This window comes from Vigna unguiculata, chromosome 6, assembly GCF_004118075.2.
Source record: "Vigna unguiculata cultivar IT97K-499-35 chromosome 6, ASM411807v1, whole genome shotgun sequence".
Lineage (NCBI taxonomy): Eukaryota > Viridiplantae > Streptophyta > Magnoliopsida > Fabales > Fabaceae > Vigna > Vigna unguiculata.
Window position 1 is genome coordinate 20,685,358 of NC_040284.1, and position 19,945 is coordinate 20,705,302.

Below are 19,945 nucleotides of genomic sequence, written 5' to 3' on the forward strand. Positions count from 1 at the left end.
AATTTTAAAACGAGAGTGTCTCCAAATTTTCTCTGTCATGCAATCATGCATCACCAGACAAAAGTCAGAAAAACAAAGAAAAGCCAAAATATCTCATTTCACCCACGTGTCCTCTGCACCTGACTTCTGTGGCATTTCATGCAAATGAGCAGAGGGACCCTTCACCACCACGAGAAAAAAGAGAAACAAAAACTAACCAAAAAGACTAAAGAGCTTCTCAAAATAGGACCCCGCCTTTTCCACAACTAATTGCATGCACCACTCAACACCCCAACAAACAATGCACCAAAACAACTCTCTTTCTTCTTCTTCTTCTTCTGCTTCTACTTCTTCTTTCTTATTGTGCTTCTTCTTCGCCATTCTCAATTTTTTCTTCTTGTAACATGGTACTCCGTTCCAAACACACCCCTCGTTCCCCCTCGTACTTACTTCCCTGTGTTCTTGCTCTCTCCCTTTTCTCCCTCACCGGCCTTCTCCTCTACAAGGTCCTTAATTTCATCAACCCCATGTTTTTTTCTTCTCTGCCCACTTCCCATTTCCCTTTCCTTATTTGCTCTGTAACTTTTTTTCACGCTTTTAGTGACTTTGCCTTCTCTGGGTAATTTCGTTGGACAGGTTGACGACGTCATTTCACGGACCGGAACGGTGGTGGGTCACAACCTAGAACCGACGCCGTGGCACGTTTTCCCTCACAAGCCCTTTGACGAGGAGACTCGCCAGCAGCGTGCGTACAAAATCCTGCAGTGCTCCTACTTGACGTGCCGTTATGCGGCCGCAGACAGCGGTGAAGCACGGCGGAAGTTCCCCGGCGGCGGGGGGGAGTGTCCGGACTTTTTCGGAGCGATCCGGAGGGACCTGGAGCCGTGGATGGAGAGCCGAATCACGGAGGGGCACGTGGCGGGGGCGCAGCGGCTCGCGGCGTTCAGAGTAGTGATTGTTGACGGGAAGATGTTTGTGGATTGGTACTATGCGTGTGTGCAGAGTAGGGCGATGTTCACTCTGTGGGGTTTGTTGCAGCTTATGAAGAGATACCCTGGAAAGGTTCCTGATGTGGATATGATGTTTGATTGCATGGATAAGCCAACTGTTAACAGGATTGAATACCAAGGAATGCCTGTGCCTCTCTTTCGGTATTGCACCACAAAGGAACACTTTGACATCCCTTTTCCGGATTGGTCTTTCTGGGGTTGGTAAGATTTTCAACGGGGTTGTGCAAAAATGCCACCTTTTTCTTGTTGCTTTGTGTGGGTCATTCAATTCAACGCCTTTGATTTTTCATCCACTTGGTTATTGTGTAAGGGGTATTTTTAAAGATATTCTATCCATCTTTAACTTCAAGACTATGGTATGGTTGATAAATAATTGTATCTCTTAACTTTCTCCCAATTTTGTGTGGAATGAAATAATATCTATTGAAAAGTAGACAATTCTGTAATGGATCTGGGTATCTCGAGCTATCAGTACCTGACTTGGGATACCTCAATTCACTCCAAAAAAAAAAAAACCAAACTCATCTTTTAGATGAATGTACATTGCACTTTTTGGTCTTAAAATTTAACGACATGTGCATTGTTATTTGTGTGTGTTTGCAGACAAACCCTGGAAAGCAATGTTCTGTTTCAAGAAATTGGGACGGGACTAGGACTAATTTGAATTAAACTATGTCCCTCTTGTTTTTTTCTCTGTGTAATTCCTGCTGTTGTCTATTATAATATGAGTGTTACCATACCATAACTTTAATGAATATTATTTTGATTTAGAAAATTTTATTAGTTAATACATCATATGTGTGTATTTTAAGGATAAAAGTTTTGTTTTTTCTTACTCCAGAAAGTAGTGGAGAGCTTGTCTTTAAAAAGATAATCTCTTTTCTTTTTCCAAATGTTTAGAATACTTTTGAAATGTAACAAGATCACTTTGTTGAGTGAGGAAAATTGTCAACTGAGAAAGTGAAGATAATCTCTAAAAGAAACAGAACATAACATACGATTAACGTAAATTAACTATGTTGATGTTCTATGGTCTAGTGAGAAGGTGCAAATAGCTTGATCATTTTGGTGTGTTAGTTTTGACCTGAACCATGAATCTGTTGAACATTTGTTGCTCAGGTCAGAGATAAACATACGACCCTGGAATGAAGAGTTCCCAGATATTAAGAGAGGTTCTCAAAGGATTAGTTGGAGAAATAGGGTACCACGGGCATACTGGAAAGGAAACCCAGATGTTTCATCTCCTATTCGTGTTGAGTTACTAAGCTGTAATCATTCTAGGAAATGGGGAGCACAAATTATGCGTCAGGTTCGATTAAATGAGGACCTTAATTGTGTTTGGTAATTTCAATTTTCTATGCTCACCATTTTTATCATATCCGATGTGTATTTTGATCTGCATTGCAGGATTGGGATGAAGCAGCTAGGGATGGCTTTAAGGAGTCAAGACTTGCTGATCAGTGTCATCACCGGTGAGCATTACATGGGTCACAAAGCACACTAAACAAAAAATGGATTCTTTTGAACAGTTAATGGTGCACATTGTAGAAGAGCCTGTAGTGGTTTCTTCATTTGAGCAAGAACATTAAAAATAAAAAGTTGCACAAAATTTGGATATCCTTTGGCTATATTGTGCTGCCCAATTTTCCCTTTTCGTCACCTTCTTGTATGCCTTTTTCCTACAGGTATAAGATCTATGCTGAAGGGTATGCATGGTCTGTGAGTTTGAAATATATTCTGGCTTGTGATTCTGTTGCATTACTTATAGCACCCCAGTATGAAGATTTTTTCAGCCGTGGCCTTGTTCCAGAGCATAACTTTTGGCCTGTTGATCCCTTAAAACTATGTCCATCTATAAAGTATGCCGTAGAATGGGGAAATCAACACTTAGAAGAGGTATTTATTTATTCATTGTTCATTATTTCTGCATTTAAGTTTTGATTCTGCATTATCTCTCCAACTGATTTTTAAAAAGAATCATTTTTCCCTCCCATATATTTTGTGTTCACTGTAAAATTTCAGCCTCTGTATTATGAAAAACTACCTTCAAGACTCTGGAACTCATAAAAAATCTTCAATTAAAAATGTTAAGAAAAAAATCCATGTCTCCAACACATGGAGGTTGAGATAAAAAAGGACAGAGCACATGCTTAGGATTATATGTTGAGATAAACTATGATTGTCCTCTTTGTGTAGTTAAATTTTCAAATTCAAATGGTTGGAAATTGAAATGAAGGTTCAATTTAACTGCTCAAAATGAATGTGATCACTATTCTTTTTACCTCTGAAAATCACAAGACCATGATTATTAGGAAAGAGGATTGTCTCATACCAGTAAAGAACATGATATTATCATGTTATAAATTAATAGACCCTACACAACTAATGGAAGTCCCTACCATAATTATCTGGTGTCTTTTTCTCTGATAACGTGATATTGTCATGCTACTTACCAACATGAAACGATTCAAAAGCATTTTGGTACAACAATTACCCGTGAGTTTTGTGATACCTTAATTATCGAAGTGGTAAAATGTTTGTGTAAGAAACTGTATCCAAATGAACTTGATGATTCTCATGGTTGATTATGTATTGTTGCAGGCAGAGGCTATAGGGAGAAGAGGACAGGAATTTATGGAAAGCTTGACCATTGATCGAATTTATGAATACATGTTCCACCTTATTTATGAGTACTCAAAACTTCAAGACTTCAAGCCTACTCCACCACCAACTTCGCTGGAAGTTTGTGAAGAATCTCTGCTTTGCTTTGCTGATGAGAAGCAGAGGGCGTTTCTCCGTAGATCAACTGCATCCCCTGCGCCAACCCCTCCCTGCAATCTCAAGCCTCCTCCATAGGGTTATCTCATCTATAGTTTACCACCACCAAAATACTAAGGATGTGCAATATCCAACAACAGGGAATCATGGTTCCTGACATCACAACAAACTGCACATTTTTAATTATTGTAAAAATATAGTGCCTTGTAGTTATAATTTACAAGATTTAGTTTAGAGATAGGTCATCCTTTCATTCTTTTCTTGCACTTTTCTTTCTTTTTGTAAATTTCTTAAATCACAATCAAAATAAGATGAATCAGTTTGAGCCAATATACAATATTGTATATTTAGTATTGAATTTTTTTTACACACACACACACACTTTAACTGGGCTAATTCAAAATTCGATTTACCAAATTCTGAGCATGATTTTGCATTAGCATACTTTTTGAACAGAAATACCAAAAAGATGTTCCGAATTTGGTTTTCGAAACCGAATTCTGAACTAATACCGTGAAAATGTGTTGTTTAGGTAAATAAAATTACTATATATTATTTTGGTAAAAAAAAATTGCCTCTAAAAAAATGTAAAATTTCAGCTAGGATTGATTAGCTGTGAATGTTTTTGTGATGTGAATACTAACTTTTTGTCGTAATGAAAATAGTCATAGGTTAAGGAGATTATTTCGAATAAATTAAGATTTTATTAGAAAAAATAAAAAGAAAGGAAAAATATGAGATCATATCAAATTTATAATAAAACTACATTTTAGACAAAAATTACTTATTATGGGGAAAAAAACAAAATAAAATAAATGGAAGGAATCTGGTTATATTGTTCTTTATGATTTCCTTTCAAACTTTGATATTAATATATTTTGTAAAAGTTTTTTCTCTAGAAGATTTGGTATTATTTTTTTCATGATACTTTTCATGAATGACAGCGATATTTATGAGAGATAGGTATAACTTTTTATTATATATTATGTATTCTAATAATTCTATATAAAAAATGAACTTTGTTAATCAAACTATTAAATTATAAATTTTCATTTCGTATTATTATAATTATAGATGTCAGATTGTATTAAAACTAAAACTGAATAGCAGTGCACATTTATGGCAGTAATGATAGTAATAACAATTAAAAAAAAAAAATACTATCCCATATTTACTGTAATAAAATCTTTTTTTTTTTATTTTAACCTTTAAAAAAATGCCAGTTATTCTGCATTTCGCATACTTGTGCTGTCATTTTCTGTTATGATATGTGCCACTGTTTGATATTGATAAGTAAATTTTGGATAAGATATTTGGTTGAGGATAGAATGTGGTTTGTTGTTTAAAGGTTTAACGGGTTGGATTGTATTCATTTTTATTTAAATTTATTTTGATGTGTCAGATTGGTACCTATTTTTAAAAAAATGTTAATTAAATTTTAATTTTTAAAAATATGTCTCAACCAAGTTATTTTTAGCAAAAACTTATTAATATCGTTAACAGTATTGATATTTAAAATTACTTATAAAATTACGTATTGATATTTATATTAAAATTTAATTGTAAAAATCATAAATTAAATTAACAGCTTTAATAATTTTTGTTTAAAATGAACTTGATTAAGATACTTTTTCAAAAATTTGAATTAGATTGACACATATTTAAAAGCAGGTACCAAATCGACACATATGAAAAAAATAAGTATTAACTGAGTAGTTAAATCTTTTATTTGATTTTTTTTTTTCATTTGCATTATCTCACAACAGTTGCACACATGATGGAGTAAATGGTTTCGCCACTGCTAAAGGAGGAGAACGTGGTATCATGCAGTGGATGAATGTTGAATTTCTGTGAACTTCAAAATTCTTGAAACAGGTGACTCTAGTGAATTTCCGTGTACAATTTTCTTAGAAGGCACTCAAGTTTTTTGTATATATTAATGCACATTCCATCACAAAATCTATAGCTGAATGGATTCATGCCACTATAAACAACACGGTTTACGTAACCAAAATAATGAAAACTTCTGAAAATATCGTACATTGAGTTGTAGCAGCATCTCCTAATCTAACAAGTAATGCATAAAAAAAAGAAATGAACTAAAAATCAAAAACGTTTGGGCCATTAACCATAATGGGGAAGTTTCCAAGACCAAGCAATGCCACAAACACTTTTTGAGTCCACAGAAACCCACCAAAACAACGTCACTCTATGTTCAACTATCAACAAAATTTAACAATTTAACATTATATTAATCATGCCGGTGTTAATATGCTAATGTCACCATAAATATAATAATAATTTTTTTAATCAAATAATCATTGTACTAATAATCAATCAAAACCAGTCAACTCGTGTCACACACTTGACAGCTATCTGAATCCGAGATCAAAATTCTGAATCAAATATATTATTAGTGGTCAAAATTGATCTTGACCAGAATTTCCTAGTTAATTGGGAAAGTTCCCAGGCACTAGCTTTGGATAATACATATCATGAGTTCTAGTTATTTATCCAAAAACACATTCATAGTTAGACAAAATTCAGATAAGAAAAACGTATCAGATTTTGCATCAGAGTTACTTGTCCGTATCATTTTCTCAAGTCAAAAGGCTTAATCTTCTCAGCAAATGTATAAATGAAAACCAAATCTAAGAAAAGTGATTTTAGTTTCTCCACAAAATTTGTTATAACTGATGAAGAAGTTGTGCAAAAATATGAATTCCATTGATCTAGGACACATCAGCATCTGTTGCGTGTAAGCATGAAGATCGCTGGTTGCGTTGAAAACGGGCTTAAAAAATCAATGTGCCACCACCAACGTGGTTTTGATCTCAAATTTGGCAGCATTTGACTTACCTTAACACTAATTAATTCTGCATGCCCCATGCCTCCATGGCCAGCAATTAAACTAAGCAAAAGATTATGACAGAACCATTCATTAATTAAATCTATTCAAAACTGTTACCTTCTGAATGGCCAGTTCTTTTGGCTGGCCTCACTCAGTAACTAACTCCAACACCTACCTCATTATTTCATACACATACACACAGTTATACCAAAATCATGTAATCAATTGCTAACTACTCACTTTGAAATAGTTAATTGTGAGGATTTTCTTTTGTTTTCTCTATACCTCATATCAGAAATTCTTGTCATGCTTTCCCCTAAAAAGTTCATAGGTGTACAATCCAAAGAATAATTTTGTAAAAGGTAAAGGAAAAAAATAAATAAAAGAATTTGATGAATGAATCAGAAGATGAGGTTTCATTCAAGAGGGGCAGAGAAGGAAGCAAGGGAGATGCTGGTAGGGCTACCTTCAATGAAAGCCAATGCCCTCTCCAAGTTAGCAACTATGTCAGTCATTTCTGGCCTTTCTTTTCCTTCCATGTTCACACAGTGCATAGCAGTGTAAGCCATGATCTCAAGGGACTCAACCTCATTCACTTCTGGTTGTCCAACTCTGTAATCCAACACACTCCAAAGCTCTCCTGATGCTATCTTTGGCCCTGTGTGTTCCACTACTCCTATAGGACTTGAATCATCTTCACTTTTGAACACTGCTCTTTTTCCTGTCAGAAGCTCCAGCATCACCACTCCCAAACCATACACATCACTCTTTGTGGTTAGCACATTCAACACATAGTACTCAGGGTCTATGTACCCTACAGTTCCTACTGCCTTGGTGGACATCAATTCTTGCTCACTCTCTTGCCAGATTAGTGACAATCCAAAATCAGATACTCTGGCATTCCAGTTTGAGTCCAAAAGTATATTTGATGACTTGATATCCCTGTGAATAATGGGTGGCACAGCATAGTTGTGAATGTACTCAATTCCCCTAGCAGCACCCAATGCAACCTTGATCCTCATCTTCCAAGAATTTAAGATGCTGCTACTCTTCTCAGTATTGCTTTTGTCATGCAAATGGTCATAAAGTGAGCCATTGCTCATGTACTCATACACCAGAAGCCTCTCCTCATTCTCCTCGCAGAACCCAATTAGCCTCACCAAATGCTTGTGGTGAAGCCGTGACAGCATGGCCAATTCAGAATCAAAAGCAGTTTCTTTCTCCTGAAATTTCTTCTTCACAGTACTAGTATCTCCTCTTTTAATGGCCACTTCACGACCATCTCCTAGAGTGCCTTTGTAAACACTGCCGAAGCTACCAGCACCTATCTTATTGTACATTGAGAAATTGTCTGTGGCTGTTGCCAGTTCACGCAATGAGAAACTCTCAGTCCTGTCCACATGCTTCGATGATGAACCACTCCTATGCCTCCTCAATCTTCTTGACCCGTGGCTTTTGCTAGAAAAAGTTCTGAAGGTTGTTCCATTGGATCCAACATTAGGCATTGGGATTATATCCACATACGCATCACTCTCTGAGCTTGTAGGCTTCACAGAACTGTTACTTAATTCTCTCCTCACCAAAACCCTCTTTGCACCAAACCAAAGGAAATAAACAATAGCACATAGACCCGCAAAAGCCCCAACTGATCCAACAACCAGAAACACCAAAAACTCTTTCAAGTTTCTTCCTTCATGTGATGAAGGCACTTGTGATGATGATGATGATGATGATGGTGGTGGTGGAAACAATGGCACAGCCAGTGGAACCTCCGTTTGGCAAGCATAACAAATACTCCCAGACCCATGACAAAGAGCATCAGAATCAGGATATGTGCTACAAGAGCTACCACATCCACCCTCAACACAAGGAGCTGGGAGAATCTCTCCCAATGGAATCTCATTAGCCACACCCTTACCACCCCAACAAACCACAGACAAATTCCCAGTCATCAACCCACAAACATAATCCAAACCAGCAACAAGAGACTCAAAAGAAACACCCTTCACCACGTCACTGTCAAAATCATTACCCCAACACACAACAACCCCATTCCTCCGCCTAATACCACACGTGAAACCCTCTCCCAAAGCAAGACCCGAAAAATCCAAAGAACCTAAAAAAACACTGTTTCCAAGTTGACCTGAACCGTTGTTCCCTCCACAAACCAAAGCCCCGTGAAGAGTCAAACCACATGCATGAGACACCCCAGCAACCAAACTCGACATAGAAAAATTCTCGAACTTTCTTTGAATTTCATCGCTGATATATGCACCCTCTTCACCACCACCACCACCACCCCAACACACAACCCTCCCGCTCTCTCTCAATATCCCACATGAAAAACCACGACCACATGTGACACTCCGAAACCTTAAGCTCTCCGAGGGAGAAACAAATTCGACCCTCCCGTTTCCTCTCCAGCACCTCACCACACCGGAGTGCACCTCCCTCGCGCACACCTGGGAATCACCTACTGCCACGTCGGCCAACTGCACCACGTCGCTGTGGAAGACCCTCTTCGGCCAGAGCGAACCGTCTGCGGCAGCAGTGTCCCAGCAGTGGAGGCTCCGGCCGCCGGAGCGCAGCCCGCAGAAGAAGCTCCTGCCGCCGGAGATGGCCTCGAAGGAGGAGTTGGGGAGTGTAAGAGGGACGCGCCTCCCGTCCCTGGAGCACTGAATGCGGTGGTGAAGCTCCCCGGCGACGATGCCGCACACCGTGGCGGTGCCGTATGTGATGGCCACGGTGGCGGCTGAGCCGAGGCCGTGCACGGCGGTTATAGAAAAAACGGCGAAGAGGGAGAGGAAGAGAGTGAAGGGTGGTGTCATTGGGAAGGTGTGAGTTTCTTCTTCTTCATTTGAGAGGGAAAATATTGTGACGAGTTTGAAGGTGACAACATTTGCGAGAGAGAATTGAAGCAAAATTGAGAGTGTCTCAGAAAATAAATGCAAACGGTAAACATTAACTGTCGTATTAATATTATTTTATATTTATTTGTTGAAAAATATAATTGTTAAATTAGTATGGTTGCTCTTTTGTTAATAAATTAATAACATTTTTTATTTCTCCCTCGAGGACCAGGAAATATTATTATTTAATTATTTTTAAATAATTAGAAAGAAGATAATAAAAAGAATAAGGTGATAACTTCACTTGTTCAGGTAAAAGGTAATTTTTATAGAAATAACTTAATTTTCTAGCGAATTTAATAACAGTTAAATAACTTTCCAAATTATATTGTGAGATAAAGATGGAAATAATTATAATAATAATAATATTAGTGTTATGTTATTTTTATAATGAATATTAATTAAAAATAAAAATATTTAAAATACAATGTTTAGAGTTATTAATATATTTTTAGATAAAACATTTTTTACTTATAATTTTTATGTTCATATCTTCAAATATATTGACTTTCTTCTAAAAGAAGGTCTTGTACATGATAGCTATTTTTGTAAATCAAGAAATAAATTATGAACTACGGGGATCACATGTGAAAACAAGTAAGAAAGCAAAAGGATTCTTTTTAAAGTTAACTATCTTATTTAAATGGTGTAAAAACATATTAACGGCTTAATTTGTTTTTTACAAATTTTATATATATATATATATATATATATATATATATATAGAGGATTTTCTGATTGTTATCTCTTTAATTATTAAAATTATTTTATATTTACATATAACTTTATGGTTATAAATGTTTAAAATAATTAAAATTGCGTAATATAAAAATATGATTGAAGAGAGAGTGTTTAAGATAATATTATCATTGTTTTAAAGATATATACGTAAACTTTATTAAAAAAATAAACTAATTATTATGGGAGATAGTATAACTAATATTAATAGTAATTTTGAATCAGAAAATATTTTATACGGTCAACATCGTGTAGTATTTTTTTTCTATAATTTTAAATTTTTAAATCAATAGGTATTTTAAACTTTTTTTCTTATATTTTAATAATTTATTGTTTTCATCAAAATATTGTTTCCATGTCTTTTATCTCTCTTATTTATTATTTAAAACTTGTAATATAGTAATATTTGTTTCTTACTTTGACAAACTTATAATTAAAAATGATAATTAATATTATTTTGGAATAGCTTGCATTCAAACAAAACGTTTCTCAGTCAAACGAAACGTTTATTTGACTGAATATAACTTCACATATTTTTAAAATATTTTTTTTTTTACTAAATTTAAACCGTTATATATTTTAATATTTTTAGAAATTTAGAATAGTTGTTACTATTATTCTTGTGTTTATAACAGATTGAATGCGTTGCAGTCGAGGACAGTGTGGTCCTCAAATGTCCTCAAAATATTGGAAAACTCGTGATGTCGTAATGGTAATAAATGGTCGCGTTCCTCGCAATTGTTCTTTTTAGAAAAAAAAAAAACTAATTAAGTTACTATTTTCTTTTTTTATTCTCTTATTTCTTTAAATAAAAGTTGTATAAATTAGATTCAGCAACTCATCAACATTAGAGATGGCAAATAAACTCGTCCCCGTGGGTATTACCCGAACCCGTCCCCGTTTTGACGGGGAATCCCCGCATTGATTGGGTATGGGTATGGGGAATCCCCGCCTTTTTCAGTTGGGTATGGGGATGTACATATACCCGCCATAATACCTGTCCCCGTCATATCTCTATTCTCGTTTAAATTATTAAAATATTCACAATTAATCAAGTCACCCCTATATATATATATATATATATATATTCTATTTTTTATTTCTTTTAATTATTTTATTTGTCATGAACCTCATTCTCATCTCTAATATATTTTTTGTCTTATCATAACCTTTATGTAATTATATTAAAATGATGTATGTTAATAAAAAAAAATTATGCCTCACATTTGAATATTTATATTACTTTTAATATTTTTATTTATTATAAATTTTCCTTTCACATGAGAATGTTTATACTCTCAATTTAAGGTAATATAAAAAAAATTCTTTACTTATTATTATTATTAATTTTTGTTTAATTTGAAGAACTCTTTTGTTTCATTAAAATAATTATCGTTATTTTTCAACCATTAGGTATATATGTTGATATTTGAAAAGTTTTCTTAGTTCTCTAAGATATTTTTCGTCTTATCATACCTTAGCTATACATTTGATTTCCTTTGTGTGATTTTTTTCGATAGTCTCTCAAATTATTTCTAAAACACACATTTGTTAGTTTTTTAATATTTTTATTTATTGTTTTTATTTTCATCATGTAGAATAATATTTCGTTATATTCTATCTAATTATTTTTTATTTTATAACTCTTTATTAATCATAATGTAATTTTTTCACTTTAAATTCTATTTGAAGTGGTTAAAATTATATATATATATATATATATATATATATATATAATGATATTTAGGAATAATATATGATAATTCACTACAAGAAAAACATGAAATGGTGACTGATTTAGTCAGTAACCCATATCAGTCACTAATTTTCATCGTTGGTGGTAGTAGTTGATTTATTATATGAATCAATGACTAAATTAGTGACCGATTCAATGATCGAATCGGTACTTGATTTAGTGACCAATTTAATTACTAATTTATTTGTAATTTAATGACAAATTTTTTGGTCACTAATGATATTTCTATTTAATTTTAACCACTTCAAACATAATTTAATAATTAGTTCTCTAAGGTATTTTTCATTTTATCATACCTTAATTATACATTTGATTTCTCTTGTGCGATTTCTTTCGATAGTCTCTCAAATTATTTCTAAAACACACATTTGTTAGTTTTTTAATATTTTTATTTATTGTTTATTTTCATCATGTAGAATAATATTTCGATATATTCTATCTAATTATTTGTTATTTTATAACTCACTATTAATCATACTGTAATTTTTTCCACTTTAATTGTATAAATAACTTTTATTTACTACAATATAAAAATTTAATGTAATTTCTATGAATATTTTTTGTCACTATCCAACATATAATGAAGTTCAAAAGATACAAAATCTATGTCAAAATTTTATTATTATGTTTATTATTTGTTCTTTGTGTCATTTTGATCAAGTGATGTATTATAACTTTTATTAGTGTATAAAAAAGAGATTCATTATAATTTAAAAAATTGAAGTAAACAAACATTTAAAATATATTTTAATTTGAATATTTGTTTTCCTTTTATTATTATGTTTATTATTTGTTCTTTGTGTCATTTTGATCAAGTGATATATTATAACTTTTATTAGTGTATAAAAAATAGATTCATTAGAATTTAAAAAATTGAAGTAAACAAACATTTAAAATATATTTTAATTTGAATATTTGTTTTCCTTTTATATTTTTTTGAAATATTTTTTAATTTTATCAACTAAGTCCATCAATGTTGTAGTTTGCAAATTTAATAAATGTTTTGGTTCACATGAAATTTTATTTGGTATTCTAATATAAAATGTAAACAATTATAATTTATTTTAAGGTATTTGACATCGAAGAAAATCCTCCTAATATTGAATATTTCATAATATTATGTTTTCTTTACCGTAATTTTTTTTTCTTTTATAAAAATTAATATTGAAGTAGTTAGAACGCGGGTACGGGTATGGGTACGAGATTATACCCGTTACCCGGTGGGGATGAAGATGGGAAAAAAGTTTGATACCCGTTGGGTTTGGGTATGGGGATGGGGATGAGTTTTTTATGCAGGGATGGGTATGGAATAGCGAAACCCGTCCCCGTCCCGCCCCGTTGCCATCCCTAATCAACATCAGGTAAGAACTTTAAACTATATAAATGACATATTTATGAACTATTCTCTATATTTTTTAAGTGATGTATTTGAGGAAGATTTTTATTTTATTGTTACTTTTAAATTTTAAAATAATTTTAATTACTTTTTATGTTTTTTTTATGTTTTTACATTTCACCTAATCTTGGTTTAGTTTGCATGTATATATTTATGATAAAATAGAAAATATTGTGAATATTTCATTAAACTTAAAAAAAATATTACATTTATTTTCTTCACAACAAATTACACTTAAAAAGATAAATAAAAAAATATTCATTGACAAAATATTTACATCGTAATATCTCATTTAATAATTTTAAATTATTAAATAAAATATTATATAATCATAAAACAAAATAAATAGTAAAAAATAAATATAAAAATATTAATAATTATCCCAAATTAACTAATATATATATATATATATATATATATATATATATATATATATAAAAGCTGCAATCCAAGAATAAAAAGTTTTTTAACTTTAAATTAAATATGAGTTGTTTTATTTTATTCTATTCACACAATAAAGTGATCATTGTAAAAGATATAACAATAAACAAGCACACAAAGTATATAAAGAGGATAATTAATGTAAGCAATGAACATTCATATGAAAACTATAATCATGTTACAAGATAACACAAGTAGGTTATGCATATAAACATAAACGTAGTTAACACAAAACTTGATTATCCGGATACATACATTTTATATTGGACTCATCGGTGATGTGTACTATGGACCTATGGTAGTTTTCAAACTCTGAAGAGTTTTACCTCAAGGAGTTATCATTCAATCATTCACAGGGTAATTTTAACACAAACTAATTTCCAAATTAAAAAAAAAAAAGTTATTTAATATTTTTTGTTTCAAAGGTTCTGCTATTGAAAGAGTATGGCGACAATACATCGATGGTTTTAAATTTTGAATACTGTTGTAGAAGTACTCTGGGGAGTTTAAGATTCACTTATTAATACCCTTTCCGAATTTATTTTATAGTTAACACTAATAAATGTGCATCTAACAATTTCATTGTGTCTATCTAACACAAGAAGCTCCCTTTATTATTGAACCAAAATTAAAGATTTCTTTATTTCTTCCATCTCTAATTTTAATATTTTATTATATTGAATAGTCTCAAATTACTGAATTGAAATAAAAAGTAATTTAAATATTTTTTTAATTCTTGAAAATATTTTTAAAAATAAAATTATAACAAAATTTCAGAACAAATAATACTTCATGTATACTAATTGATCTTAATAATATTATCTAAACGAATTTATAATCGAAAGAATAAGTTTGGAGCATTTTTACTTAATTTCTGTAACATTTTCTTATCCAATCAGTTTCACACAAATGATAACCCAATTTGATCTGAATTTTTAAATTGATTTTTGAAGAAATTAATGAGTTCATGAAAGTCAACCTTAATCCATCATCACCCTTTAGAAACCAAACACAGCTTTTGATGCATTGTGACACCATAGTGCACACTGTACTAAGATGTCATCTTTCTTTAGCAATTGGAACATTCTACGCCATTTGAAATTTTATAATCACACACTTCAAATGCTCTTTGTTTTAAGAAATGTTTTTTTATGGAGTAGCATCATATAAATACCTACCCTTATTAAAACAATTTTTTTGAGGATAGAACAATCATGCAACATTGACATAAATCACATGAGTTAGTTGTTTATGTGACATGTGAACCTCTTCACATATTTAATTTGAAAGAAAAGAGAGTCTTGACTTTATGCATATGCTATATTTTGCAATTTGGTTTGGCAGGTTAAAAAATTAACTCTCCAACACAAAAGTGAGTTGTCATCAAACTTGTGAGAATATTAATTAATTTCTTGCACCTTCCCTTCGGTTCAAGGAAAACAAAAGAAAAATAAATTAAGAATTATGTGTGGGGATTTCTCTCCACACACTACTAAGGATCCAAGTTGTGTATTTGGTTTGTTTAGCTGGGATTGGTACATAGCATTAATTGTTAAGAGTTAAGTGTCAAGTTGACCTAATTTACATGCCATTAATTTTCAATTTGAGAAGAGAGTAGTATCAAAGTTGGAGGACACACCAAACCTATGTATTTTCCTAGTGGGATTGATTCTATAGATTTTAGATTTTTCATTGAATTTTTTTTTGTATTGTCATCTGTTAAACATTAAAAATACACCGTGTTAGTATTTTAAATATTTTTTTAATATATTTTAAAATATCAAAATTAGTGATAATTGATGTATTATAAAGATACAGTAGAAAAACAACACACAAAAACTCAATAGAGAATCCAAATTTGATTTTATATCTTCCCAAGTAAACTACCTTGCATCCTATGTATACCTTTCTGTACAAAATTTACATGAATGTTCTTTAGTTTAATAATACAAAATGACTCTTTACATAGTTTAAAAGTAGATGAACATTTAATATTATTTGTAACAATCTCTATATAATAATCCAATGCAGGGTCTTGTATGTGCTGAGGAAGGGAAGTCCACTTGCAAAAGTTTGTGACGGAGAAAAGTTTAAAACTTTTATACGCTTTAATCGATAATCGTGGATGAAAAATATGAAAATAATATAATTAAATATATATTTAGTTCCTGAATTTATATGTAAAATTGAAATTAGTTTATGTCTCAAATTTTGATATATTTTGATCTTTAAATTTGAAAAACAAACAGATATAATTCTTCTAACTCAACTACTTTAAATTTTGTTTTACGTATCAAATGTCTTCTAGGATGACACTTGAATAGTTTGTATTATTTTGATACATTCCAACTCAAGTGTTAAACTGAAACAACATTTAACAAGTTTAAACAAATAAACATAACTAAATTAAAAATATTATATTTATTGATTTTTAAAATTTACGAATTAAAATGTATCAAAGTTTGATAGAGAAACAAAACACAATTTTGTACGTGTTGGGTTATATATATGTTTCATATGGGTTATAGGGTTGTAGTCATTGAAATATTGTGGTTCTATATGATTATATGACATTAGTCTTACACATATAAGGATTTGACACTACTTTTACACTAAAACTTTAAGACAATGATGTTATGGGTCTTTGATCTTATATAATGTTTAACTTTGTCTATTTTATCCAAATCCAATGTGAAATTTTTTACTTCCACTTGGACTATTCCCAACCATCTCCCCTCAAAGATGAGTTCCTTATTTTTTTATATGGTATAATATATTTCTGGTGTATGAGTGACCTCCACTTCATTAAGGTTAGATAGAATCCATTAACAAATTCCATTAATATCTTAAATAATAACTAAAATATACATATAACATTAGTATTTTCTAATATTTTAACGATAATTTTAATAGTGAATCTATTATTATTTTTAGATCTATAAACGATATTGGATCGAATTAGGTCGATATGTACAATAAATAAATAAATAAATTTATATATATTAAATTGATATTTATTAATAGTGGACGTGGATGACCAACCTGTTGAGTCAAATTAGTTATATTTTGGTTGTGTATTGGGTAAGTGCCAAGTGTTTATTCGGTGTGTGTCGAAGATATTTGTTGTGTGTGTTACTGAAAATTTTTAAGGTCAGTATCTATATCCAACATCATTGCCTAACAACCGTGTGCAACATTATTAAATTTTCTTGTTTGACCCTTTCTATGTTTGCTTCCAAATAAATGAAATTCCATTATCTCAAAATAAAAAAGAAAAAAAAAATATATGAATTTTGATTTGACTTTTTGAGTATTGGGACTGAGGAAGAACCTTACTTACTCATCAACTACCACACAATTAAGATACCTTTTAATTTGGAACTTCTAACACTTTCCAAGGTCACACCTGAATGTCAAATACATATTATCTAACACGTTTTTTAATATCTTTGCATGTTTCTTTTACTATTTTTCTACATTTTTTTTTTATCTTTGTAACTTTGTATTCTTAATTCTTTACTCATATTTACACATTCGAATAAAGTTGTTTTAACTAACATTTTTATTTTTAATACTTAATATATATTTCATCTATTAAAATTTTATATGTAGAATCATAATGAAAATTCTATAAACATGAAATACTAGAAGAATTTCTATAACTAACGTTTTTTTTTTTACAATTTTAAGATAATATTTAGGGTTAATCAAAATTTCTTAACTAAATTTAATAGTGTTAACAAATCATCAAAATTTAATTAAAAGAACTAAATCTACGTATTTCAGAAAATGAAAGATTAAATTGGTCTAAAGTTTCGAAATGAACTAATTTTAAAATTCACAGAGTTAAAAAATTAAAAACATATTTAACTCTTTGTTCATGCATCTACAAATTTTGAATGACATTTAAGTTTTGGTAAGAGTGAGTTTTGAATTACATGTGTAAGAAAATTTTCAAAATAAGATTTCCAAAATTTTCGGACTAAGATTTTCAAAATGAAATTTATACAACAGAAGTTCTAAAATGCATGAAATACGTTTTAAAATAATTATAAAAAAACAAATTTTTTGGAATACATATAATATTTTCCAAAAGCAGTTTTTTTTTTTTAAGTGCTTTCCGAAATAAACTTTTCAAAACACCTTAAATATGTTCCTGGAAAATCTTTGCAAAACAAACTTTTTTTCATTGTTCTTCTTTCTCTACAAGCATATTTTAATATTTTTAGTGTGGGAGTGCAGAAAGCAATGAACCTATATAATAAGGTCCAACTTTATGTTCCTAGGCCCAAATGACTAAATTGTGTGCAAGGCGATCTCCTATTCAATTATAAACTGGGTTTAATAAGCCCGGTTTGTCTTGATTTCCACAAAAGTGTTAAATATCGCCATCATGTATTCTTCCGTGAATTATTTATCCTTTATCATTATCACCATTAAAAATATATAAAAAAAGAATTACACCAAAAGATGGAAAAATTACTGTTGTTGTATTGGTCAAATAGAAAACAGAAACATGCTTTGTATTTTGTATGGCATTTTCGTTAAAATAAATTAGTATTAATACATGTATTACTACGTATATGTGTCCACTTTTATCTCATGAATATAAATGTATAAAAAAATATGAAATGAATATTTTTGTAATTTTATTATAAAAAGTAGTTATTGAATTTAAAACAATAATTTCAAAATAAAACAATAAAATTATTTATATTAATAAGAATAAAATTTACAGTGAAATTATTTTTATAAATCATTAAAAAAATAAATTCCTTTATAATAATTATAGATAGTACCACAAACTTAGGTAGTTTTAGTATAACTAACCGGGGTGCTAATAGCAAGGTCTTTTAGTTATCTTTTTGCTGAGTCTTGGATTTTTTAGTTACCTTTCTTGCTGAGTCATAGGCTTTTTCAGTTATCTTTAACATAATATAAAGTCAAAGCCAAATGATTTTGCATGTTTTTTTTTAAATAAAGTCAAATATATATATATATATATATATATATATATATATATATATATATATTTAAATGAGTATAAACTTAAATGAATGTTTAGTGTACTTATTGATACTAGTCTAAAATTAAAGATAAAAATTATCAACAAGAAGATGATATAGTGCAACAAGAGGAATAAAGAAAGTTTGAGATGAAAAATGGAACTTCTTAAAATGTATTTCTAAATTGTAAAATAGAATGTCACACAAATAACAAATAATTTAGCTCTTTTAATTATGAGTAGAAGCTTCAACTATGGCTGAAAATGAGTTAAATAGATCCAAACTCGACTTTATAAATTTTTTTGAAAGAATGGTTCATAGCTTCTGTGGTGATAAATTGGTAACAAGACTCTACTCCTCTAAAGTTAAATAAATTAATTCACTTTAGAAAATAAAGTTAAATAATGCAATTAAAATTCACACATATAACAGAATAAATAATGTAAATATTAAATCTTAACTGTTAATTTTAAATCAACAATTACAATTTATCATTTTATTAATTAAAACAAATTTCACACTCAAGTACAGGGGAGTATTCGTTTGTTTCATTATTAGTGTATAGGTTGTTCTCATTTTTTTATACACGTGTAAAGAATTTGCGATTAAAAAATTATTCAGACATATATTTATCAATAAGTTTATCTTCAAATTACATAGTAAGATTAAGTTCTTTGAATATATAATGACACTTTTTTTTTTGTGGGTGTATATAATATTTACTATGACTCAAACAAAATATGTCAACAAAAAGCACCCGTTTATTAATATTTTAATTCAAGATATCTATTTTAATTATTATCGAGAAAAAAGTGTTAGTGTATGCGCAATAATACTTTTTTTTTACCCAAATTCACCTGTAGGAAAGGAGGAAAAAAGATTCTTTTTTAAAATGCACTAACTTTTTTACTTTTATTTACTTTCAATAAGTAAACTAGTGAAAATTTATATTTAAGAGGAAAATAAAGATGAAATAGATTTTTGTATATGCTTTATATTTAGTTTTTTTTCTATGAATTCATTTTTTTTAAGTTAAGAACTTCCATGAAAAAGTTTCTTTTTTCTTTTAAAAATATTTACG

At 30.3% G+C, this 19,945-nt stretch overlaps 2 protein-coding genes across 2 annotated transcripts; one reads left to right on the forward strand and one right to left on the reverse strand.

Annotated features, from left to right (window-relative positions):
• The first annotated feature begins 9 nt into the window (after positions 1-9).
• On the forward strand, positions 10-4,097 carry LOC114186994 (O-glucosyltransferase rumi homolog). Its single transcript, XM_028075091.1, has 6 exons — positions 10-485; positions 616-1,190; positions 2,109-2,298; positions 2,397-2,461; positions 2,675-2,885; positions 3,591-4,097. The coding sequence occupies exons 1-6, from the start codon at positions 384-386 to the stop codon at positions 3,843-3,845; spliced, it is 1,398 nt and encodes a 465-aa protein (XP_027930892.1). The 5' UTR covers positions 10-383; the 3' UTR covers positions 3,846-4,097.
• Positions 4,098-6,747: 2,650 nt separating this feature from the next.
• Positions 6,748-9,578, reverse strand: LOC114187434 (putative serine/threonine-protein kinase-like protein CCR3). Its single transcript, XM_028075694.1, has one exon. The coding sequence runs from the start codon at positions 9,444-9,446 to the stop codon at positions 7,035-7,037; it is 2,412 nt and encodes an 803-aa protein (XP_027931495.1). The 5' UTR covers positions 9,447-9,578; the 3' UTR covers positions 6,748-7,034.
• Positions 9,579-19,945: the final 10,367 nt, after the last annotated feature.

Coding starts and splice junctions, on each gene's coding strand:
- LOC114186994 (XM_028075091.1), top strand. CDS start 384: ATGGTACTCCGTTCCAAACACACCCCTCGTTCCCCCTCGTACTTACTT. Junction 1,191..2,108: donor GATTGGTCTTTCTGGGGTTG/GTAAGATTTTCA, acceptor TTTGTTGCTCAG/GTCAGAGATAAACATACGAC. Junction 2,886..3,590: donor GAAATCAACACTTAGAAGAG/GTATTTATTTAT, acceptor GTATTGTTGCAG/GCAGAGGCTATAGGGAGAAG.
- LOC114187434 (XM_028075694.1), bottom strand. CDS start 9,446: ATGACACCACCCTTCACTCTCTTCCTCTCCCTCTTCGCCGTTTTTTCT.